The following is a 17,240-nucleotide window of genomic DNA, read 5'->3' on the forward strand; positions in this document are numbered from 1 at the left end:
GGCGGCAGAGGAGAGCCAAGCAAAGCAGCAAACACAGCCAGAAGATCGAGAGCAGGTAGCCAGACTAGACCAGCCAACAGCCTCGAAAGGTCAGAGTCAAGCGAATGTGCTTCACCCAGACTATCTATACGCCTGCTCTACGTGCCGTGCACGCTCCATCAGCGGCGTCTCGCTTGGTCGAGGATCCGCCTCGTCCTGATCCGAGCGAGGGAAGAACAGGCTGCCGCGCTCGTTGTCGCGGTCGCCCTGAATGTGTCGGTGCAAGTCCTGCAGGAGCACCCGATCAGCCTACATCGTGGGACGGGTGCTCAGAGGGGTTCACCATCTGTGTGAGCAAGCCCGCGAGCACGCCGCGCCTTGTGAGAAGGACGAAGTGCAAGCCCAGCCGCTGAAACATCTGCATGACCACTTCCACTAGCGTGTCCTGGTCGACAGATGGATTGACAGGCTTGATGCATAGCTGTACAACAGCAGATGAAGATTGAATGCAGGGAGACTGCGCAGAAAACGTCAGCGAAGCGCAGCAGCGAGGCGGGGAAGTTAAGAAACACACGAGACAAGAGCAACAGTTGTCAGGAGAAGTCGAGCAACAGCCCGGCGAGCACTTTCTCAAGGTGCGTCGTCTACCAGCGACAAGCCAGGTCAGCTCAAGCCCGCAAGGATGCAGCTGAGCCGTACGCACCTCGAGCAACCCAGGCGGCAACCCCTTGTCCGCCTCCCCGCTCGCCGCGCGCTCCTTCTCTGCGACCTCGGACGCGCGGTGGATGGCTTCTGTCGCAAATAGGCGGAGATACTCTGCGCTGAGGTGGAGGGCGGCGGCGCTGACTGCGAGTGGGAGAGAACAAGGTCAGCATCGATACGCCGGTGGGGCGAGGTCCAGTGGGCGTACCTCGAGTGTTTGGCTCGTTGACGAGCTTGAAGATCTCCTTGACGGTGGCCTGTATGCAGCGCGGGAGAGTGTGAGGACGCGTCCGAGTGGGGGAAACGAGGACGAGGTGGAACACGCCTCTTTGAAGACTGGGTGGTCTGGCTGGTCGTCGTCTGCCATTCAAGCGAGTCTGCGTACTCCCACGTAGCCTGCGAGCGAGTGCGAGCGAGTGCAAGGTGATGAAGGTTGCACCGCCCTCGGAACTGATGAAGACGGAGCTCTGACCAAGTCCACACGCTCACTCTCACGCTCACACGCTCGCTGGGGAAATGGCTGCACAGGCTGCAGACACTCGCAGGGACAAGGGGAAGGGCAAGGCGAACGGGCGGGTGCAGAAGAAGCTCGGTGACAGAAGCGACCTCGACGACCTCCAGCGGCGGGTCGACACCTTTGTGCGTCTTACTGCGCCTTTGCAGACGTGCACAGGCTCGTGTACTGATTGACATGGTCCCACGAACAGGACGCAAGCGACGCGCAGGAGTTTGGCGACCTCCCCCTTTCCCGCCAGACACTCGCCGGACTCAAGTCGGCGTACTACACCCGCATGACCGATATCCAGCAGCGTGCTCTACCTCTTGCTCTCAAGGGAAAGGACGTGCTCGGCGCGGCGCGGACAGGGTCGGGCAAGACGCTCGCGTTTCTCATCCCTGTCCTCGAGGTCTTGTTACGGAAGCGGTGGGGACAGCAGGACGGACTCGGCGCGCTTGTCATTTCTCCTACACGCGAACTGGTGCGTTCTGGGCATCAAAATAGGCTGGAGCGACCCCGCTGACCTGGTGCCGTCCCGCAGGCTGTCCAAATCTTCGAAGTCCTCCGCAAGATAGGCCACCAGCACAACTTCTCTGCCGGCCTCGTCATCGGCGGAAAGAACCTGAAGCACGAGCAGGAGCGGTTGTCGCGCATGAATATCCTCATTGCGACGCCCGGACGGCTCTTGCAGCACATGGATCAGACGCTCGGGTTCGATTGTGACCACTTGCAGCTCCTTGGTGCATCCGAATCTCTCTCTGCTATCAAGGAGTGTGGGGCTGACATTTGGCTCCCGCAGTCCTCGACGAAGCCGACCGTATCCTCGACATGGGTTTCTCCGCCACGCTCAACGCCATCGTCGCGAACCTGCCCAAATCCCGACAGACCCTTCTCTTCTCCGCGACGCAAACCAAGTCCGTCAAAGACCTCGCCCGACTCTCGCTCAAAGAACCGGAATACGTTGCGGTGCGGGAAACGGGTGGAGGGAAAGGGAAGGAGAAGGCGGAGGATGGGGAGGGCGAGGGAGAGGAGGAGCAAGTTGAGGAGGTGCCGAAGAACCTCGAGCAGCATTACATGGTTGTCGAGCTGCCGCAGAAGCTGGACATGCTGTGGAGCTTCATCAAGACGCATCTTTACACGAAGACGATCGTCTTCCTCTCGAGTACCAAGCAGGTGCGCTCATCGCCTCTCGAAACAGTCAGTAACCGTGCTAACGCGCGCTCCGCAGGTCCGCTTCGTCTACGAGAACTTTCGACACATGCGACCGGGTGTCCCGCTCATGCACATGCACGGCAAGCAAAAGCAGATGCAGCGACTCGAGATCTACCAGCGCTTCCTCACCTCGAAGCACGCGATCCTCTTCGCTACGGACGTCGCCGCACGCGGTCTCGACTTTCCGGCAATCGACTGGGTCGTCCAGGTCGACGCACCCGAGGACGTCGAGACGTACATCCATCGTGTTGGGCGGACGGCGCGCTATCAGGCCAAGGGTCGCGCGTTGCTGTTCCTGTTGCCGAGCGAGGAGGAGGGCATGTTGAGGCGCTTCGAGGCGAAGAAGATCGAGGTCAACAAGATCAAGGCCAACGACAAGAAGAAGCAGAGTATTCGGTCTCAGCTGCAGAACGCGGCGTTCCAGTATCCTGAGATCAAGTTCCTGGCGCAGCGGGTGCGTCCTGCTCCCCTCCCTGCCCTCCGCCTCCGCAGCTGACCCCTCGTTCGCTCGAGCAGGCCTTTATCTCCTACGTCCGCTCCGTCCACCTCCAGAAAGACAAGTCCATCTTCAAGCTCGACGCGCTCCCGCTCGAAGAATACGCCGCGTCGCTCGGACTGGCCGGTGCGCCAAAGATCAGGTTCCAGACGAAACAGGAGGCGAGCGAGAAGAAGAACAAGGTCCGACAGGTGGAGGACTTGAAGAGGGAGATTTTGGAGAAGAAGGGCGGGGAGGAGAGCGAGGAGGAGGAGGAGAGCGAGGGAGGGGAGGACGAATCGGGCAGTGAGAGCGAAGAGGAGGGATCGGCGCACGAGAGCGCCAGTGATGCGGAAGACGACGACAAGGTACGTTGGCGCTGCTTTCTCTCTCAGTTTTAACTCCGCTAACGAGTGTCACGCCCGCAGGCATCGAAGGGCGGCGTCAAGACCAAGTACGACCGCATGTTCGCCCGCAAGTCGCAAACCGTCCTCTCCGACCACTACAACAAAGTCATCGACCGCGACGAAGACAATGACGCGCTCGTCGGCGGTGCCGAGGACGATGGCGACGACGACTTCATCACGATCAAGCGGCGCGATCACGAGCTGAACGAGTCCGAGCTGCCTGCTTCGAGCTTCCTCTCGAAGCGCAAGCTCAAGCAGGGTATGTCGAAGAAGGCCATGCTCAAGACCAAAGGCAACTCGACCAAGCTCGTGTTCGACGACGAGGGCGGCGCGCACGAGGTCTACGAACTCGGAGATGAGGAGGACTTTGCCAAGCTCGGCAAGGCGGAGGACTTGCAGAAGGAGTTTGTGGCGAAGGAGGGCGCCGAATTGGCCAGGCAGGACGTGCTCGACAAGCAGCGTCAGAAGGAGAAGCGGCAGGAGAAGAAGCGCAAGCGGCGCGACATGGAGCGTGGCGTGCGTGGCGGCTTCTCTCCTTCGACGTCGGTCACTATGCTGATCCTTGCCTTTCGCAGGGTACCTCTTATGGCGACGATGGCGCCGAGTTCGAGCCAGCCGGCGAGATCATCCACCCCGACTTTTCCGACATCGACTTCTCCGACGGAGGCGACGATCTCGACGAGCCAGCGGAGCGACCTGCCCGCGCACCCGTTACAAAGAAGCAGCGGAGAGCGAGGTTCGAGGAGGAGGACGAGGAGCCCGAGGTGAAGAAGCCGAAGGTCGACTTGGAGGCTTTGGCGCTGCAGGCGCTGTCGAGGCGGTGACCCAGTACTTCCGTTCTCATGCATTCTCGAGCTTTGTTGCCACAGTCATGCGGAAGGACGCGGTCGTGCAATACGCGACCGCGAGCAAAAGCGCTGCTGCTACTCGCCCTTCCCGCCCTTCTTGCCCTCCTTTTTCGCCAAGTAAGCCATCATCTTCTGCACGTCCTGGTTCGTCTTGTCGGCGTCGGTCATGTTCTCCCTGCGGTCCGCCGCCTTGGCCTGGTACTTGGCCTTCTTCTGCTCGCGAGCAACACATGCGAGGTCAGCCCAGCGCAACGAAGATAGAGACTTGACACGCACCGCCTTCCGCTTCTCCTCTGCCTCGGCCGCCTTGTCCATCTCCAGGAGCTCCTTGACACTCGGTCCTGAGCGGGACAAGCCTTCTAGCCGCATTGCCGCCGCATCCTCTTCCTCTCCCTCCTCGTCCTCGCCGCCTCCCGTTCGTCGACTTCGCTTCGCCTCAGCGGCCGCTGCATCCGCCGCAGCCTGCTTCGCCGCAAGGTCCGTCACGGCGTTCGGCGCAGTCGACGTCGAGTACCGAGGGTCGTCCTCCTCGTCATCGTCAAAGTACTTGCGCTTTGTTGCTGGGGCTGCGGATGCTTGTAGAGTAGGTGAAGAGGCGGGCTTGGCGGGTTTCGAGTCTTCCTCATCGGAATCGTCCGAGTCAAGTCCCTTGTACTCGCCTGCATCGCCAAAGATGTCCATGTCGTCGTCGATGTCTTCAGGCGCTGGTTGCGGGGGTAGCGGAGCAGGCGGTGGTGACGTATCCTTCTTCGCCGGCTTCGCTTCGGAGGCAGCAGGAGCAGGCGTCGGCGCAACCTTCTTCTTCTTGCGCTTCTTCTTCTCCCCCTCTCCTGCCGCTCCGACTGCCTTCCACCCACTCCCAGCACCCGCAACTTCCTTCCCCTTGCCCTTCTTGTCGCCGCTGGTCCCACCAAGAGGCTTGAACCGCGGGTCTTTCTCGACTGGCGGAGACGCACTGGCCGCTTGTCCACCGCGCATCGCCTTCAACTCGGCCAGCAACTCGTCCCTCGTCTTCTTCTTTCCACCTGCCGACGGTCCAGCCGGAGCAGCGGCCGAAGTCGATGTCGAAGGTTCAGGCGCAGCGGCGAGAGCAGCCTCGAGCTCGTCTTCCACATCGCCGAGCTCTTCGTCGCCCTTCTTCGCTTGCTCGTGTTTGTTGCGCTCGAGGAGGGCCATGTCGAGTCCCTTGACCAGGATTGAGTGTTTCGCGTCGCCTCCCTGCGAAGCGGAAAGCGGGTTGGAAGTCAGTGGCAGGCGTCATGGAGAGCGCGATCAGGCCGGGCGCACCAGGTACTTCATCTGCGTCTCGAGCGTGTCCTTGTCGATGCCCTCCGAGCGAGCCTTAAAGTCCTGTGCGCGTAGACAAGTAGAGGTCGATCCGCTGTCTCCCGAGAGGAAAGATCCTTTCAACGCACCTCGAGCAGCTTCTCAGCCTCCGCAAAGTCTCCATCCTTGCCCAGCCTCCGCTCTGCAGCCCTGTCACGGTAGACGGAGCCATCTGGCGCGCGTTTCGGCTTGAAAGCGGTCTTGCGAGGCTTGAACTCGGTTGACAGCTCCTTTGCATCGGCGCTGAAGGCGTGGCGCTTCGTCAGCGCTGCTAGCAGCTCAGTTAAATAGGCTTCGCGCAACTTACGCAGTCCCCGCTGGTCGCTTGGGCGGCGCCTGTCCGAAGCGAGAGCGGGACGAGGAGGGAGTCGAGGAAGACGAGGGGTGCGCGGGGGTCGCGAGCAGGTGCCTGAAAGCGTCCTGGTCCATCCTAGCAGCAGTCCAGCAGCTTCAGTACCGAGCAGAGCCGTGAGCGGTGGCTGGTCGACGGCGAAGAGGTTCGCTCGCTCTTGACGTCCTCACTCAATCTCGCAACTCGCTAGAAATGGTGTGTGGAAGCGCTGGACTGTCCTCGTAGATCTGCTGGAGCTCACGCTGTGCTCATCCGCCCGCAGGACAAGATCAAGGAGGTGCGCCCGCGCCCCGTTCTCCACCCGCGTCCATCACCGCTCCGCACGCTCATCCCGCCCTCTTCTCCCCCTTGCAGCGCCTTGCTTCCCTCCGCGCAGAGGCAGACACCGCCGTGGCGCGCGCAGAAGAGTGAGTCCGCCTCGTGCGAGGTGTTGCGGCCGAGATGGACGCCTCGGGTCGCGTCACCACCGGCGGGGGACGACCTCGCCAGCACGGGGTCCTTGCCGCCTGTGCCTGGTGGAGTCGTTTGAGGCGACTCTCAGAATTCGGACTGACCCGCTCGCAACTCCCACAGTGCCGAGGGCAAGAACAAGAAGCTCGAACTCGAGCTGATGCAGAAGGACCAGGAGATCGTTTCGCTGCAGCACAAGATCGCCAACCTCGAGGCCGACCTCGACAAGGCCGAGCAGAAGCTGTCCGAGGCCAAGGGCGCGAACGAGGACGTCGAGAGTCACCGGTCCGCCAACGAGACGCTCACGAGGAAGGTTGCGTTGCTGGAGAGCGAGCTCGACAATGCCGAGAAGCAGCTGCGCGAGACGACCGACAAGTGAGTGTGGTCGCTCTCCTTGCTTCGTTGCGGCTTGCGAGAAGACGGCGGGCTGACATCCGCCTCTCTCGCAGGCTCCGGCAGGTCGACGTCAAGGCGGAGCACTTCGAGCGCCAGGTTGCCCGCATCGAGCAGGAGAGGGACCAGTGGGAGAAGAGGTGCGAGGAGGCGCAGGAGAAGTACAACAAGTCGAAGCAGGAGCTCGACGAGGTGCGTCTGGACTCTTTCGTGCTGCTGCTCGCAACTCTGGCGACCTTGCCTTTTGCCAGACTCTGTGCTGACGGATCGGAGTCTCGCGTACAGCTCGCCCGCGCGATGGAGGACATCTAAGCCCCTCCTCCCGCCCTCTCGCTTTCCGCCTCTTTATCCTCCTCGATCCCGCCCGCGCTGTTTTTCCCGCCGCCCCATATCCGCCCCCTCCGTGGTATCCTTCGCAACCCTCTTTCCGTGCATGTCGCAGCAGCAGCGCTTGCTTGACTTTCTCTCGGTCGTTCTGTAACCCATTCGCTCGGTTCCTTCTCGTGGCCGAGAGGAGCCAATCCCGCGCGAAAAGCTGATTACGAGGCGATACACTACTTCTCTAGACAACTATAGAGTCCCGGATGCCCTCGTCTATTGCGGCTTGAAGAGATAGTTCCTCGTCAGCGACTCGCTCACGTCGCTGACGACGTCCGGGACGACGCCTTGTCGCACGCCGACCATGTAGGCGATGGCGACGACTGCGAAGCCGAGAGTCCACCGCAGGGCGTAGATGAAATCTGGACAACGAGGCGGGAGGACTGTCAGTTCTGCAGGAGAGTGTGGAAAAGAGGGGACGGCAGCGCACCCGCGACACCGTACTCGACCTTCTCCCCCTTTGACCACTTCTCCCAAGCCTGCTCCGCCTTTCCCTCCTTCAAGAACTCGAACCTCGCATGGTGATTCAGAATCTTGGCCGACGGGAGGTGGTACACCAGCAGATTCGGCACGCCGAGGACGTTCCACGTGTCTGCGAGGTAAACGCGCGAGTAGGGGCGGAGGTAGAGCTCGCCTTTAGGATCGGAGTGGTGGACTTCGTCTTCGAGGTCGGGGTCGCCGGCGAGGAGGAAGGGCTCGAAAGGCGTTTGTGGCTCGGCGGGCGTGTCGGGTGTGGGAAGGGGTGTGGACATGTTGGAGCCGTCATTCCATCTGCAAGAGCGCGTCAGTCAGTCGCGAATAAAGATCAAAGAAAGCCCGCGTCTCGACTCACTCCATCGCCAACCACGGCTGCTGCCGCGTATTCGCGTCGTACGACGCTTCGCCCGAGTCGACGGATACGTAGACAACCTTGCACTGGTGCGGATGCCGCCGTGCGAATGTCGATACGAGGTCGAACGGTTCTCGAACAGAACCCGGCCATGTCGCGCTGTTGTCGTCTCCCGGTCAGCGCGGTCTCGCGAACCAACGGAGCTGAGTGGACGCACCCGAAGAAGAAGAGAACGACCTTGGCCTCGCGGAACTCTTTCACGAGGTCGACCTCGTTACCGTAGCCGTCTCGCAGCCTGAGTCGCCGGATGAGCGGGTCGGGGTGGGAGTACGTCTCCTTTGGTGGACGGTACGGCATGGCAGAGCCTTGCTTGAGCGACGAGCGTCTTCGTTTCGCGGTTGGCCGGGGTGCGTTCGTCTCGGATGGCAGGGCTGATGAGGACGAGGAGGGGGACTCGTCGAACGAGACGGTCTTCTGCGAGGGCGAGTTGGGGGTTGGAAGAGAGTCTGCGGGAGTGTCCAGCGTGCTCGGCATCGTCGCGCGAGCTCTGTCAGCCTGAGTGAGCAATGCCGAACGAGTCGACCAGGCTTCGGTCATCGACTCGACGAGTGGTCCGCCTCGACTCGCTAAAACTGCTGCTTTGACAGGTTCTGCAGACTGCTACTGACGCTACAGACAAGGGCCGAGTCGACCGCGCTCAGCCGGACTCACCAATCCAGAGGCCACTTCCTCACCTCATCCTCATCACTCGAGGGCGTTACAAGCCTGCACACGCCTCGCAGGCGGCGGTGGACGATCAGAGGACTACCACTGGGACACGCACGACTCTGCACCGCCCTCGAAGCGTGTCTCAGTTTGAACCGCAAGGCGACCAGCAAGCCACCTTCGAGGTGGAGAGAAGACGGCCCTAACCCAGTCACCCGCCCAAGCTTGCCAGCCTCCTTGTCCTGCTCATCTGACGACCATTCACTGGCTGGATCCTGCGCTCTGCGACTGCTGCAGTGTTGACGCCCACTTGACGGCTTCTTCCTCGTCGAGTACACCCTTCCCGTCTCCTTTCCGCCTGACGCCCTCTCCGGCGACCAACCTGCCTGCACCCGCCAGCTCATCCTCCAGCAATGTCCACCTCGCCGACCTCGGAATCCGAGTCCGTCGAATCCCTCCGCTCCGCCCTCTCCGAAGCCGACGAAACCGCCAAATCCGCCCGGCTCCTCTTCTCGCCCGCGTCAGCCAAGACCAACGGGACTGGCGCAACAGGCTCGACAGAGCCGATGGGAGCGGCAACACGCTCGCTTGCTGGATCTGTCGTAGCACGCGAAGGAACGGACAGCGTCTTGCACGACGTCTTCTTCGCTTCCACTTCGGGCCAGGCGGCCCCCATCAACGATGTCGACACATCCGTACACTCGCCAGCGCCGTCGGAGATGTCTTGGGACAGACTTGGCAGCGGCGCATCGAGCTCGCCTCGCCTCGGTCCGCCTTTCGTCCAGCTTCCGACGCCTGAACCGGAGGAATTCCTCAACTCTCGCACGGCGTCGCAGGGTTCGTCCGCTGAGCAAGACCAACGTCACTCTACTGTCGATGCAGTAGACGACGTCCGCATCAAGGAAGAGTCGGACGACGAAGCGGACCAAGTCGCTCTCTCCGGCTACGAAGCTCCCGCACCTGCCGACGACCGCCTCACAGACAGTCAAGAAGACGTTTTGCTCGCCCAGAGTGTCACCAGGAGCCAGAGCGACTTCTCTCACTGGCTCGAAGAGACGCTTCGGTTGGCGAAGGGAGACGGGACTTCGACGGTGAGCTCCGCGACGAGCGTATTCTGCGACCAAGGGAGCTGAGTCGGGTTGACTGTGGTACGCAGATTGAGAGCGACGATGCGCTGTCGTCCATCATTGAAGCGACTCGACACGCTCACTTCGGCGTCCAGTCGAACGCGTCGCAGTCAACCGAGGCGGTCGTCCTGCCTGAGGAGGATATCACAATCAGCACCGTACGATCTGGAGCGGAGGAGGTCAAGTTGCAGACCGACGAGAAGGGCTCGCTTGTCGCGGAGGAAGAAGAAGTGAGCGAGATCGAGGAGGAAGAGGAAGAGAAGTACGATCACGGCGCTTCATTTTCCCCGACTGCCTAGTCACTAACACCGAGTCCCACAGCCTCATTGCGCCGAAGTCAACCGGCCCTTCGACTCTCGGCTGGAAACTCCTCTCTCTCTCGCTCGCCGCCGCTCTCGCCTATACCCAACGCCAGCTTCGCGCCGACCACCACCTTCCCGCACAAGTCGATATCGAGCCTACACGCGTGGTCCACTACGTCCCGTACAACGATACAGCAAGCGTCAGTCACTTCGCAACGCCCATCCCGATCGGTTCGACCCTGTCCGTACCCATCTACGCCCTCCTCCTTCCCGCTATCTTCGCCGGCACAGCAGTCGCCCTCTCGCTAACGCGTCGCGGTCCGGCTTTGCCGCCCTCACACCTTCGCTGCTCGAGCGCAGCCGCACGCTTCGACCGATCTCGCGAGACGTCGCCTCTCCTCGAACTCAACGGCGACGATGCACTCGAAGGCCGGCGTCTTCTCGCGATTGGCGTTCAGCAGTACGCTACGAGCCGCCTCAGCCAAGCGGTCGAGACTTTCTCGACCGTCCTCCAACTCGCCTGCGCAACTTCAGACAAGGCGCTCGCAGCCGAATGGCTCGGCCGCTCGCTCTATCGCCTCGCCCGAGCAGATGGGAACCACCAGGAAAAGCTGCAGCAGGCTGCACAAGCTTTCGAGCGGTCGATTCGCCTCGATGTCGGTCGTGCCAGCCCGCGTGCGAGTCTCGGTCGCGTCAAGTATCGCCTGCGCGACTACGAGGGCGCCGTGGCTGCGCTTCGAGCAGCTGTTAAGCGCGACGACGAGCTGGCGTTCGCGCACGAGTGGCTCGCCCAGGCGCTTGTCGAGTGCCGGCCTTCCCAACCTGAACTCGTCGAGCAGCACCTCCGTAAGGCCATCAAGCTCGACCCTTCATCGTACACCGCCCTCGCCTTCCTCGGCGATTACCTCCACTCGTCAGGCAGCGGCAGAACGGCCGAAGCGAAGGATCTGCTCACGCGCGCCGTCTCGCTGAGGAACGACTACCCCGCCGCACACGCGCGACTCGCCTTTATCGCCAATGAGCAACTCGAGCCGGCGAGGGCAGCCCATCACTACGAGCTTGCCATCTCCTCGCGATACACCGGTCTGCGGGACCCGGACGTAATGCGCGCTTGTGAGGAAGCTGTCGACGGGCCAGGCGCGTACTTAGCCTGGTGCTTTGTCACGCCGCCTCGATCACCTGCACGACTTCAAGTCCTCCGCCGAGCAGTCGAAGAGCACCCCAACGACGAGTTCCTCGCCCTCCTTCTCGCCATCCACCTTGCGCCCGCTCCACCCGCCGAACCGTCTCCAGCCCTCCTCGACCGCGAAGCCACTCTTGCCCGCCGCGCGTCACGCTACACCGTCACTGAAGATCTCGTCGCGCATGGCGTGTGGGCGCTCGCGCTCACGGCGGTCGGGAGAGACGAGGAGGCCGAGGCGGTCTACGGGACTTTCTGGCGCGAGGTCGTCCGCAGGCGGACAGTCGCCTTGCGTGAGAAGGGTGGGAAGACGATAACAGCGGAGGGGGAGGAAGGGAGGACGCTCGCTTTCCTGGCGATGGCGTTCTTCGAGCTCAAACGGAGGGAAGAGCCGGGAGGAGCGGTTGTCGCCAGCGGCGAGGCCAAACGGACGACTCGCCGCCGTTCGTGCAAGCGGGAGGAGACGCCGACGCCCGTCAAGGTTGCTGTGCAGCCGCGCAGGAGTCCAAGGATCAAGGCGTGAAGGGCGGATACGACCGAAACGGACTTTGGATTGACGACTCTCACGGACATGACTTCACAACATACGATGTTCTGCAATGCCTTACGTACTACGACTAACTACTGCGAGGCGTACTTGACGTCGTAGCCCGACTTTTCCTTGCCGTCTGCCGGCGCCGTCCACTCGTCAATGAAGCGGAGGATCTCCTCGTTCCACTTGATAGCGTTCGACGGGTTGAGGACGAACTGCGGGGAGTGTGCGTAAGCATCGGAACCCAGAGAGCGGAAGGGGGACAACATACGTGGTTTTCGGACGGGAAGACGAGGAGGCGGGAGGGGATGCCTTGGCGCTGCAAGGCGTTGAAGGCGGCAAGACTCTCGCTCTCGGTCAAGCGGTAGTCCTTGCTGCCGTCTGTGGCATGAACTATCGTCAGCAAAGCGGTGAAGAGGTGAGTGAAAGAGCGACGTACGAATGACGAGCATCGGGGTCTTCCAGTTCTGGACGTGCTTGCTCGGGTCCCACTTCTGGTAGATCTCGGGCGACTCCCAAGGGGTGCCGCCGAACTCCCGCTCGGGGAAGTAGCTGTCCAAGCGGGATGTGAGTGGGATGAAGGCGAGGGATGAGTCTCGAGACGACGCACAGCTCCTCCGTCGCTGCCCAAATGGTGCTGGTCGAGTAGGCTCCGTCGTGATTGACGAAGCACTTGAAGCCAAGCTGGTCGTTGTGGCCCTCCATCCTGTCGAACGAAGGAGTCCGTCAGTCTGGCTGGTATCACCACCGCCGTGAGGATCGTTCCGTATACATACCAATTCATCATGAAGCCTCCGAAAGAAGCTCCTAGTGCGGCCTGCGCAAGCACTAGAATGGTCAGCGGCGAGCCCAGGAGCGAAGGGAGAAGCTGGCCCGACCGTCCGGTCGCCGTCGATCTCGGGGAACGTCTTCTTGACGAATTCGAGGCCCGCGACGAGATCCTGCAGGTGTTTGGAGTCAGTACAGTGTACTACAGAAGCTGGAGAAAGCAGGCGGACTGACCCGGAATGGCGCCCCTCCCCAGTCGTGCTTGATGGCGTCGCAGAAGGCCTGGCCGAATCCAGTCGATCCGGTACGGTTGACCAGCACGGTGATGTAACCGTGACCTGCCCAGGAGTTCGGATTCCCTGCAGAGAAGGAGTTAGCAATCGAAAGAGTCGAGGGAAGGGCAAAACGGCTGACATCGCGTCGACCACGAGTCCGTCCACGCCGATTGCGGTCCGCCGTGCGCAAGGAAGGCGAGCGGCCACTTCTTGTCCTTGAGCTGCGGGTCGAGTGACTCGCCCTTCTGCTTTGCCAGCCTAACCTTCTCGACCTCCGGCGGGAAAAGGATCCATCCGTGAATTGGGTGGCCCTTGTCGCCCGCAAACCAAAAGTCTTCACCCTTCGAGAGCGACTTGGACTCGTGAAGCTTTTTAGTGAGCGAGGCGAGCGGCGTCAGAGAGGTCGAAGGCGGAGCGGAGGAGTTGTCCGACTTGGAGACGGAGAGGAGCGAGAGCTGGTTTGGCGCCGAGTGGCTGTTCCAGGTGAGGAGGATGGACGAGTTCGAGAGCGGCGAGACGTGGGCGACGGCGTGCTCGGTAGTGAGAGGGACAGGCTCCTTGAGCGGAGTCGAGGACGAGAGGTCGAGCTCGAAAACCTTGACGTGTGCCTGATCCTCAGCCTCGAGGAAGAGCTTGTCGCTCTTCGGCGCCCAAATAATCTTGCTCGGGCTGCGGTCCCACTCGCCGCTGGCCTCCCACCTCTTCCCGCTCTCAATCTCGAAGATCATGACGCGGTTCCTGTCCGCCTCGTAGCCGTCTTCGCGCATCTCGAGCCACGCAGCGCGCTTGCCATCAGGTGAGAGGACGGGCGACGAGCATGCGCCCTGCGTGCCGACAGTAATGGCACGCGGTTCGGCGTCCGCAGCGGTGCGAGGCGAGAGCGGGACGAGGTACACCTGCGTGCGGGTGTGCCATGCCGGGTTGAGGTGCGGGTCCTTCGCGTGGAAGAGGAGGTGCTTGGCGGAGAAGGAAAAGTCGGAGGCGCCGCCGAAAGGTCCGACGGGGCATTCGAGGGGAGTACCCTTGAGCGGGCTGAAGACTTCCGGGCGAGTTGCGGTCTCCTCCGAGGCGGTAGAAGTCTGCATCTGCATGCTCCAGCGTCCCTTGGGCGGCTCGACGAGCTCGAACTCCTCGAGCGAAGCCTCGGACTGGTTGCTGCCGGCTGGCTTGGCCTGGTCGGCATCCGAAGCCCTCGAGAGCCTGACAAAGTGCAGCTGCTTCTTCTGCCCCGCAGTCGGCTTCCACGCGTCCCAGTGGCGGACGAAGAGCTCGTCATAAACCAGAGCGTCGGAGCCAGCGGCCTTCTCTTCAAGCTTCTTCTCCTGGTCGTGAACGGTAAAGATGTCGCCGTCGGGGAAGACTGTGGCGGAGAACGCAAGGATGGCCTCCGCCTTCGAGGACTTGTCGCCATTCGAGAGGTGCGTGATCGTCAAGTCGCCGATGCTGAGAGAGGTGAAGTCAGCCTCTGTAAGAACTCGAGGAAAGGTTCGGCTGGACTCACGACACGGGGAACTTTCCGACGCAGTACTCCTCCTCCGTGTCGACGTCCTTGGCCCAAACCTCGGTGCCCTTGCCGCCCTCCTTCTCGCTCCACTCCTTCGCCTTCTTCGAGAACTCGTCGTCGCTCAGGTCCTTCGGGTGGTCGACGCGCTCGCCGTGCTCGCCCTTGACAGCAGCTTCATCCTTGGGCACAGCCGGACGGAGGAACGCGATCGTGCGGTCGTCGAGCCAGGCGGCGTCCGTCGAGGCGAGCGAGTGCAAGACCTTCTTCGGCTCGGCAGTGCTCGAAAAGTCCTCGCTCGACTTGGCCGATGCGCCAGCCTGCTTCGCGCCCTCGATTTCAACGAGGAAGATGGACCGCTCGGTGCGGCGCTTGTCAAAGTCGAACTCGGTCGACGGCCAGAGGGCGAGCGATCCGGAAGGGTTGGCGACACCTGCGTCGGGGCGGGGAAGGGCCAGAATGTCCTTTGGGGTGATGTTGGACCCTGGCGAGAGCTTGAGCGAGGTCATCGCGGGTGTGTGCGGCTGGGAAGAGCTGTTCGAGGTGTCCGAAGGTGGGGCGGGAGAACAGCGAGGAGACGACGGGTGAATGAGCTGGTTGCGCTGGCTTGGTCTAGCTACAGCAGCGAGCTGTAAGCGTGTCCAGTAGTGAGCAGTCCTGGTGCGGGCCAGTAGCGATGGTCAAAGGAGGTTCGACCGCGTGTGTTCACGGACCGGCGGCTGCAAGGGTGGAGGCTGCCCTCGTTAACCGCGCCGATGCGCAGAACAGACGCTTCCGTACGCCGGGAACAGCGTCGAACGAGCCGAAGAAGCCGGGCGCCTCGCAGAGACGGAGGGTCGACGCTTCCTCTCGTCTCCCAGCAAGCGAGGGCGCTCGTACGTATTGTATGGCGATGCAATGCGTCGTGCCGTCTTTGAAGTCTCGTACCCATCGTAGGACGTCTGTCGCTGCGCCGCTCCCGCCCCGCCGTTACTTCAGCTTGAAGCACCCCCTCTCGATCCCTTGCGCTCCGTACCGCGCCGCATCCCTCAACAACCCAACCTTCTTCGCCGTCGCATGTTCCGTGCTGATCTCGAAGAGCGTGCAGAGATTGAAGAGGATCGTTGGCGAGTTGTAGGCGATGTGAGGGTGGGTCGAGAGGAGGGAGATGAGGTGCGTAGTGGCCTGCGGGGAAGGGCGCTCGGCGGACGCGACGATGGGCAGGATATGGGAGACGTACCTCTTCGACACGAGCGAGATAGAGAAGCACAACAGCCAGGTTCGTTCGAGCCTGCGAACGAAGCGGTGTCAGCGCAACGGCAAAACAGTTCCGTCAGCCCGGACGCACCTCGACATCGTCCGCATCCTCGTCAACTAGGCGTCGCAGCTCCACCTCCGCTTCGACGTACTTGCCATCTGCCACGTCTCGCAGGATCTGTATCCGTCGGCGGGCCTTGGCCGGGTCTTCGGCTGGCATGGCCGAGAGTGAGCGGTCGAGGCTGGTCATTTCGCCTGCTGAAATACCGAGGCGGCATAGCGCAGAGAGCACGGCGGAAGAAGGAGAAGTGGCGGAGGAAAGAAGGGAGGAGGCGGAGGGCGAGGCCTGAAAGTGGCGACAGGGTCAGCTCGACGGCTGCGAACGGAAGCCTGGAGCCGCACCTTGACTTCCGCGAAAAGTCCTGCCAGCAGGACTCCCAACCGCTCTACCCGACTCGTCCATATCCGCTGGTCCGCCTCCTTACTCTCTTTCTTCGCCGCCCACAGCGCCTCCTTACAGCATCGTATCAGCATCGTCACCAACTCAACTGACCGTGACTGCTGTCCCTGCAAGCTCGGCAGAGAAGCGACGAGAACGTGAAGCTCGAATGGTACGGCCGGGTGGAAGAGCGGGATATCGGCTTCGCTTGGTTCGGAGAGCTCGACAGGGCCGAAGCAGGAAGACGGCGGGAGAAGGGATGTGACGGAGGCGAGTTCTACGGCGAGAGGCTGAAACAGGCGCAGGCGGACGAGGGCTTGGAAGCGGAGGAGCCAGTGCTATGAGAATGGGCTCCGCCGTCAGCTCGAGTAGGAGGACATTAGTAAAGCGCACACACGGAGAGTATGTAGGCAGTCTGTTCGGGCGGAGACTGCGTGACGGCGTCGTAGGAATATCGAGCAACGCCTCGCCAGTTGTGCGTAGCCTGCGAGGACTTGTGAGCTACTTCCTCGAGATACAAGCCAACGACGCACTATCAGTTCATTCAGAGTCTTCCCTCGCCATTCGCCTGAAAGATCCCGCGCCGGCCGATGTTCTGGTCGAAGGTACTTCTCGAGGAGCAGAGAGACATCGTCGCTCTGCGCAGGAAGGACGGGTTCACTCGGCAATTGCAGAGGGCTTGGAGAGTACACACCTCTGGCAACCTGACAAACAACTCCCGCGCCGTCAAACCCGCTATGTACAGCTCCGACACACTCTCCTCTACCCCGACTTCTGGTTCGACAACCGTGCTGACCGCAATCGGCACATTCGCTGCGGCAGTTCGCACCACCGAGCTTCTCGGTACAAAGGCAGCCTGCTCTTGTAGTTCCTTGAGCGTTTCCGCGAGCGATTGTTGCCGGTTGATGGACGGAGGAGAGGCGGGCACAGGCGGAGGGAGAGTGTCGTGTGAAAGCTGATGTCGCGTTTCGGTGGATGGAAATGGTGTGTAAGATGCGGGAGCGCCGCTTGGAACACCCTCCGACGGGGGTAGCGGAGGAAGGGGAGGCGATTGAAGTGAAGACGACTGATGAGGAGGTGAGGCGATCGTGTACGGCTGCGATGCGGGCACCGAGGGCGTTGGAGTGCCAGACTGCATCCTTAAGGGCAGTCTCGAGCAGTCAGCTGGCCTTCCAGCGCTGTCGAGCGGTGTGGGCGCGGCCTGAACTTGCTCTCGCGACTCGATGCGCTCTTGACGTTCAACACACGACCCACCCTCGCTCAAAGGCGTGCTGCTGTTGCTCAGGAGGACGCTGGCTACTGTGGCTGCTCAACTGGACACGCGCGCG

The 17,240-nt window shown here is 61.9% G+C and overlaps 8 protein-coding genes across 8 annotated transcripts; 3 read left to right on the plus strand and 5 right to left on the minus strand.

Annotated features, from left to right (window-relative positions):
• Positions 1-120: 120 nt before the first annotated feature.
• RHTO_02099 (voltage-gated chloride channel) lies at positions 121-1,048 on the minus strand (the record flags this gene model as incomplete). Its single annotated transcript, XM_016415777.1, has 6 exons — positions 121-267; positions 323-496; positions 554-623; positions 683-825; positions 890-938; positions 1,005-1,048. The coding sequence occupies 6 exons, from the start codon at positions 1,046-1,048 to the stop codon at positions 121-123; spliced, it is 627 nt and encodes a 208-aa protein (XP_016272347.1).
• A 149-nt stretch (positions 1,049-1,197) lies between these two features.
• RHTO_02100 (ATP-dependent rna helicase dbp4) lies at positions 1,198-4,095 on the plus strand (the record flags this gene model as incomplete). Its single annotated transcript, XM_016415778.1, has 8 exons — positions 1,198-1,320; positions 1,389-1,658; positions 1,719-1,917; positions 1,977-2,350; positions 2,406-2,843; positions 2,906-3,232; positions 3,293-3,787; positions 3,847-4,095. The coding sequence occupies 8 exons, from the start codon at positions 1,198-1,200 to the stop codon at positions 4,093-4,095; spliced, it is 2,475 nt and encodes an 824-aa protein (XP_016272348.1).
• Positions 4,096-4,194: 99 nt separating this feature from the next.
• Positions 4,195-5,874, minus strand: RHTO_02101 (RED-like domain containing protein; the record flags this gene model as incomplete). The annotated part of the gene is made up of 5 exons (XM_016415779.1): positions 4,195-4,332; positions 4,396-5,337; positions 5,407-5,469; positions 5,535-5,688; positions 5,753-5,874. 5 exons carry the CDS (start codon positions 5,872-5,874, stop codon positions 4,195-4,197), a joined length of 1,419 nt encoding a protein of 472 aa, XP_016272349.1.
• A 115-nt stretch (positions 5,875-5,989) lies between these two features.
• Positions 5,990-6,952, plus strand: RHTO_02102 (actin lateral binding protein; the record flags this gene model as incomplete). Its single annotated transcript, XM_016415780.1, has 6 exons — positions 5,990-5,992; positions 6,060-6,074; positions 6,152-6,204; positions 6,371-6,622; positions 6,697-6,832; positions 6,926-6,952. 6 exons carry the CDS (start codon positions 5,990-5,992, stop codon positions 6,950-6,952), a joined length of 486 nt encoding a protein of 161 aa, XP_016272350.1.
• Positions 6,953-7,234: 282 nt separating this feature from the next.
• Positions 7,235-8,381, minus strand: RHTO_02103 (thioredoxin fold domain protein; the record flags this gene model as incomplete). Its single annotated transcript, XM_016415781.1, has 4 exons — positions 7,235-7,380; positions 7,449-7,789; positions 7,851-8,006; positions 8,065-8,381. The coding sequence occupies 4 exons, from the start codon at positions 8,379-8,381 to the stop codon at positions 7,235-7,237; spliced, it is 960 nt and encodes a 319-aa protein (XP_016272351.1).
• A 584-nt stretch (positions 8,382-8,965) lies between these two features.
• Positions 8,966-11,684, plus strand: RHTO_02104 (TPR repeat containing protein; the record flags this gene model as incomplete). Its single annotated transcript, XM_016415782.1, has 3 exons — positions 8,966-9,643; positions 9,709-9,941; positions 10,001-11,684. The coding sequence occupies 3 exons, from the start codon at positions 8,966-8,968 to the stop codon at positions 11,682-11,684; spliced, it is 2,595 nt and encodes an 864-aa protein (XP_016272352.1).
• A 98-nt stretch (positions 11,685-11,782) lies between these two features.
• On the minus strand, positions 11,783-14,746 carry RHTO_02105 (serine-type peptidase; the record flags this gene model as incomplete). The annotated part of the gene is made up of 9 exons (XM_016415783.1): positions 11,783-11,908; positions 11,965-12,074; positions 12,133-12,245; positions 12,304-12,399; positions 12,470-12,510; positions 12,572-12,634; positions 12,696-12,820; positions 12,876-14,179; positions 14,238-14,746. The coding sequence occupies 9 exons, from the start codon at positions 14,744-14,746 to the stop codon at positions 11,783-11,785; spliced, it is 2,487 nt and encodes an 828-aa protein (XP_016272353.1).
• Positions 14,747-15,206: 460 nt separating this feature from the next.
• RHTO_02106 (tetratricopeptide repeat protein 15) lies at positions 15,207-17,050 on the minus strand (the record flags this gene model as incomplete). The annotated part of the gene is made up of 7 exons (XM_016415784.1): positions 15,207-15,401; positions 15,457-15,507; positions 15,565-15,819; positions 15,876-16,250; positions 16,310-16,396; positions 16,446-16,550; positions 16,607-17,050. 7 exons carry the CDS (start codon positions 17,048-17,050, stop codon positions 15,207-15,209), a joined length of 1,512 nt encoding a protein of 503 aa, XP_016272354.1.
• Positions 17,051-17,240: the final 190 nt, after the last annotated feature.

The sequence above is a fragment of the Rhodotorula toruloides genome, assembly GCF_000320785.1.
Source record: "Rhodotorula toruloides NP11 unplaced genomic scaffold Scaffold16, whole genome shotgun sequence".
Taxonomy (NCBI): domain Eukaryota; kingdom Fungi; phylum Basidiomycota; class Microbotryomycetes; order Sporidiobolales; family Sporidiobolaceae; genus Rhodotorula; species Rhodotorula toruloides.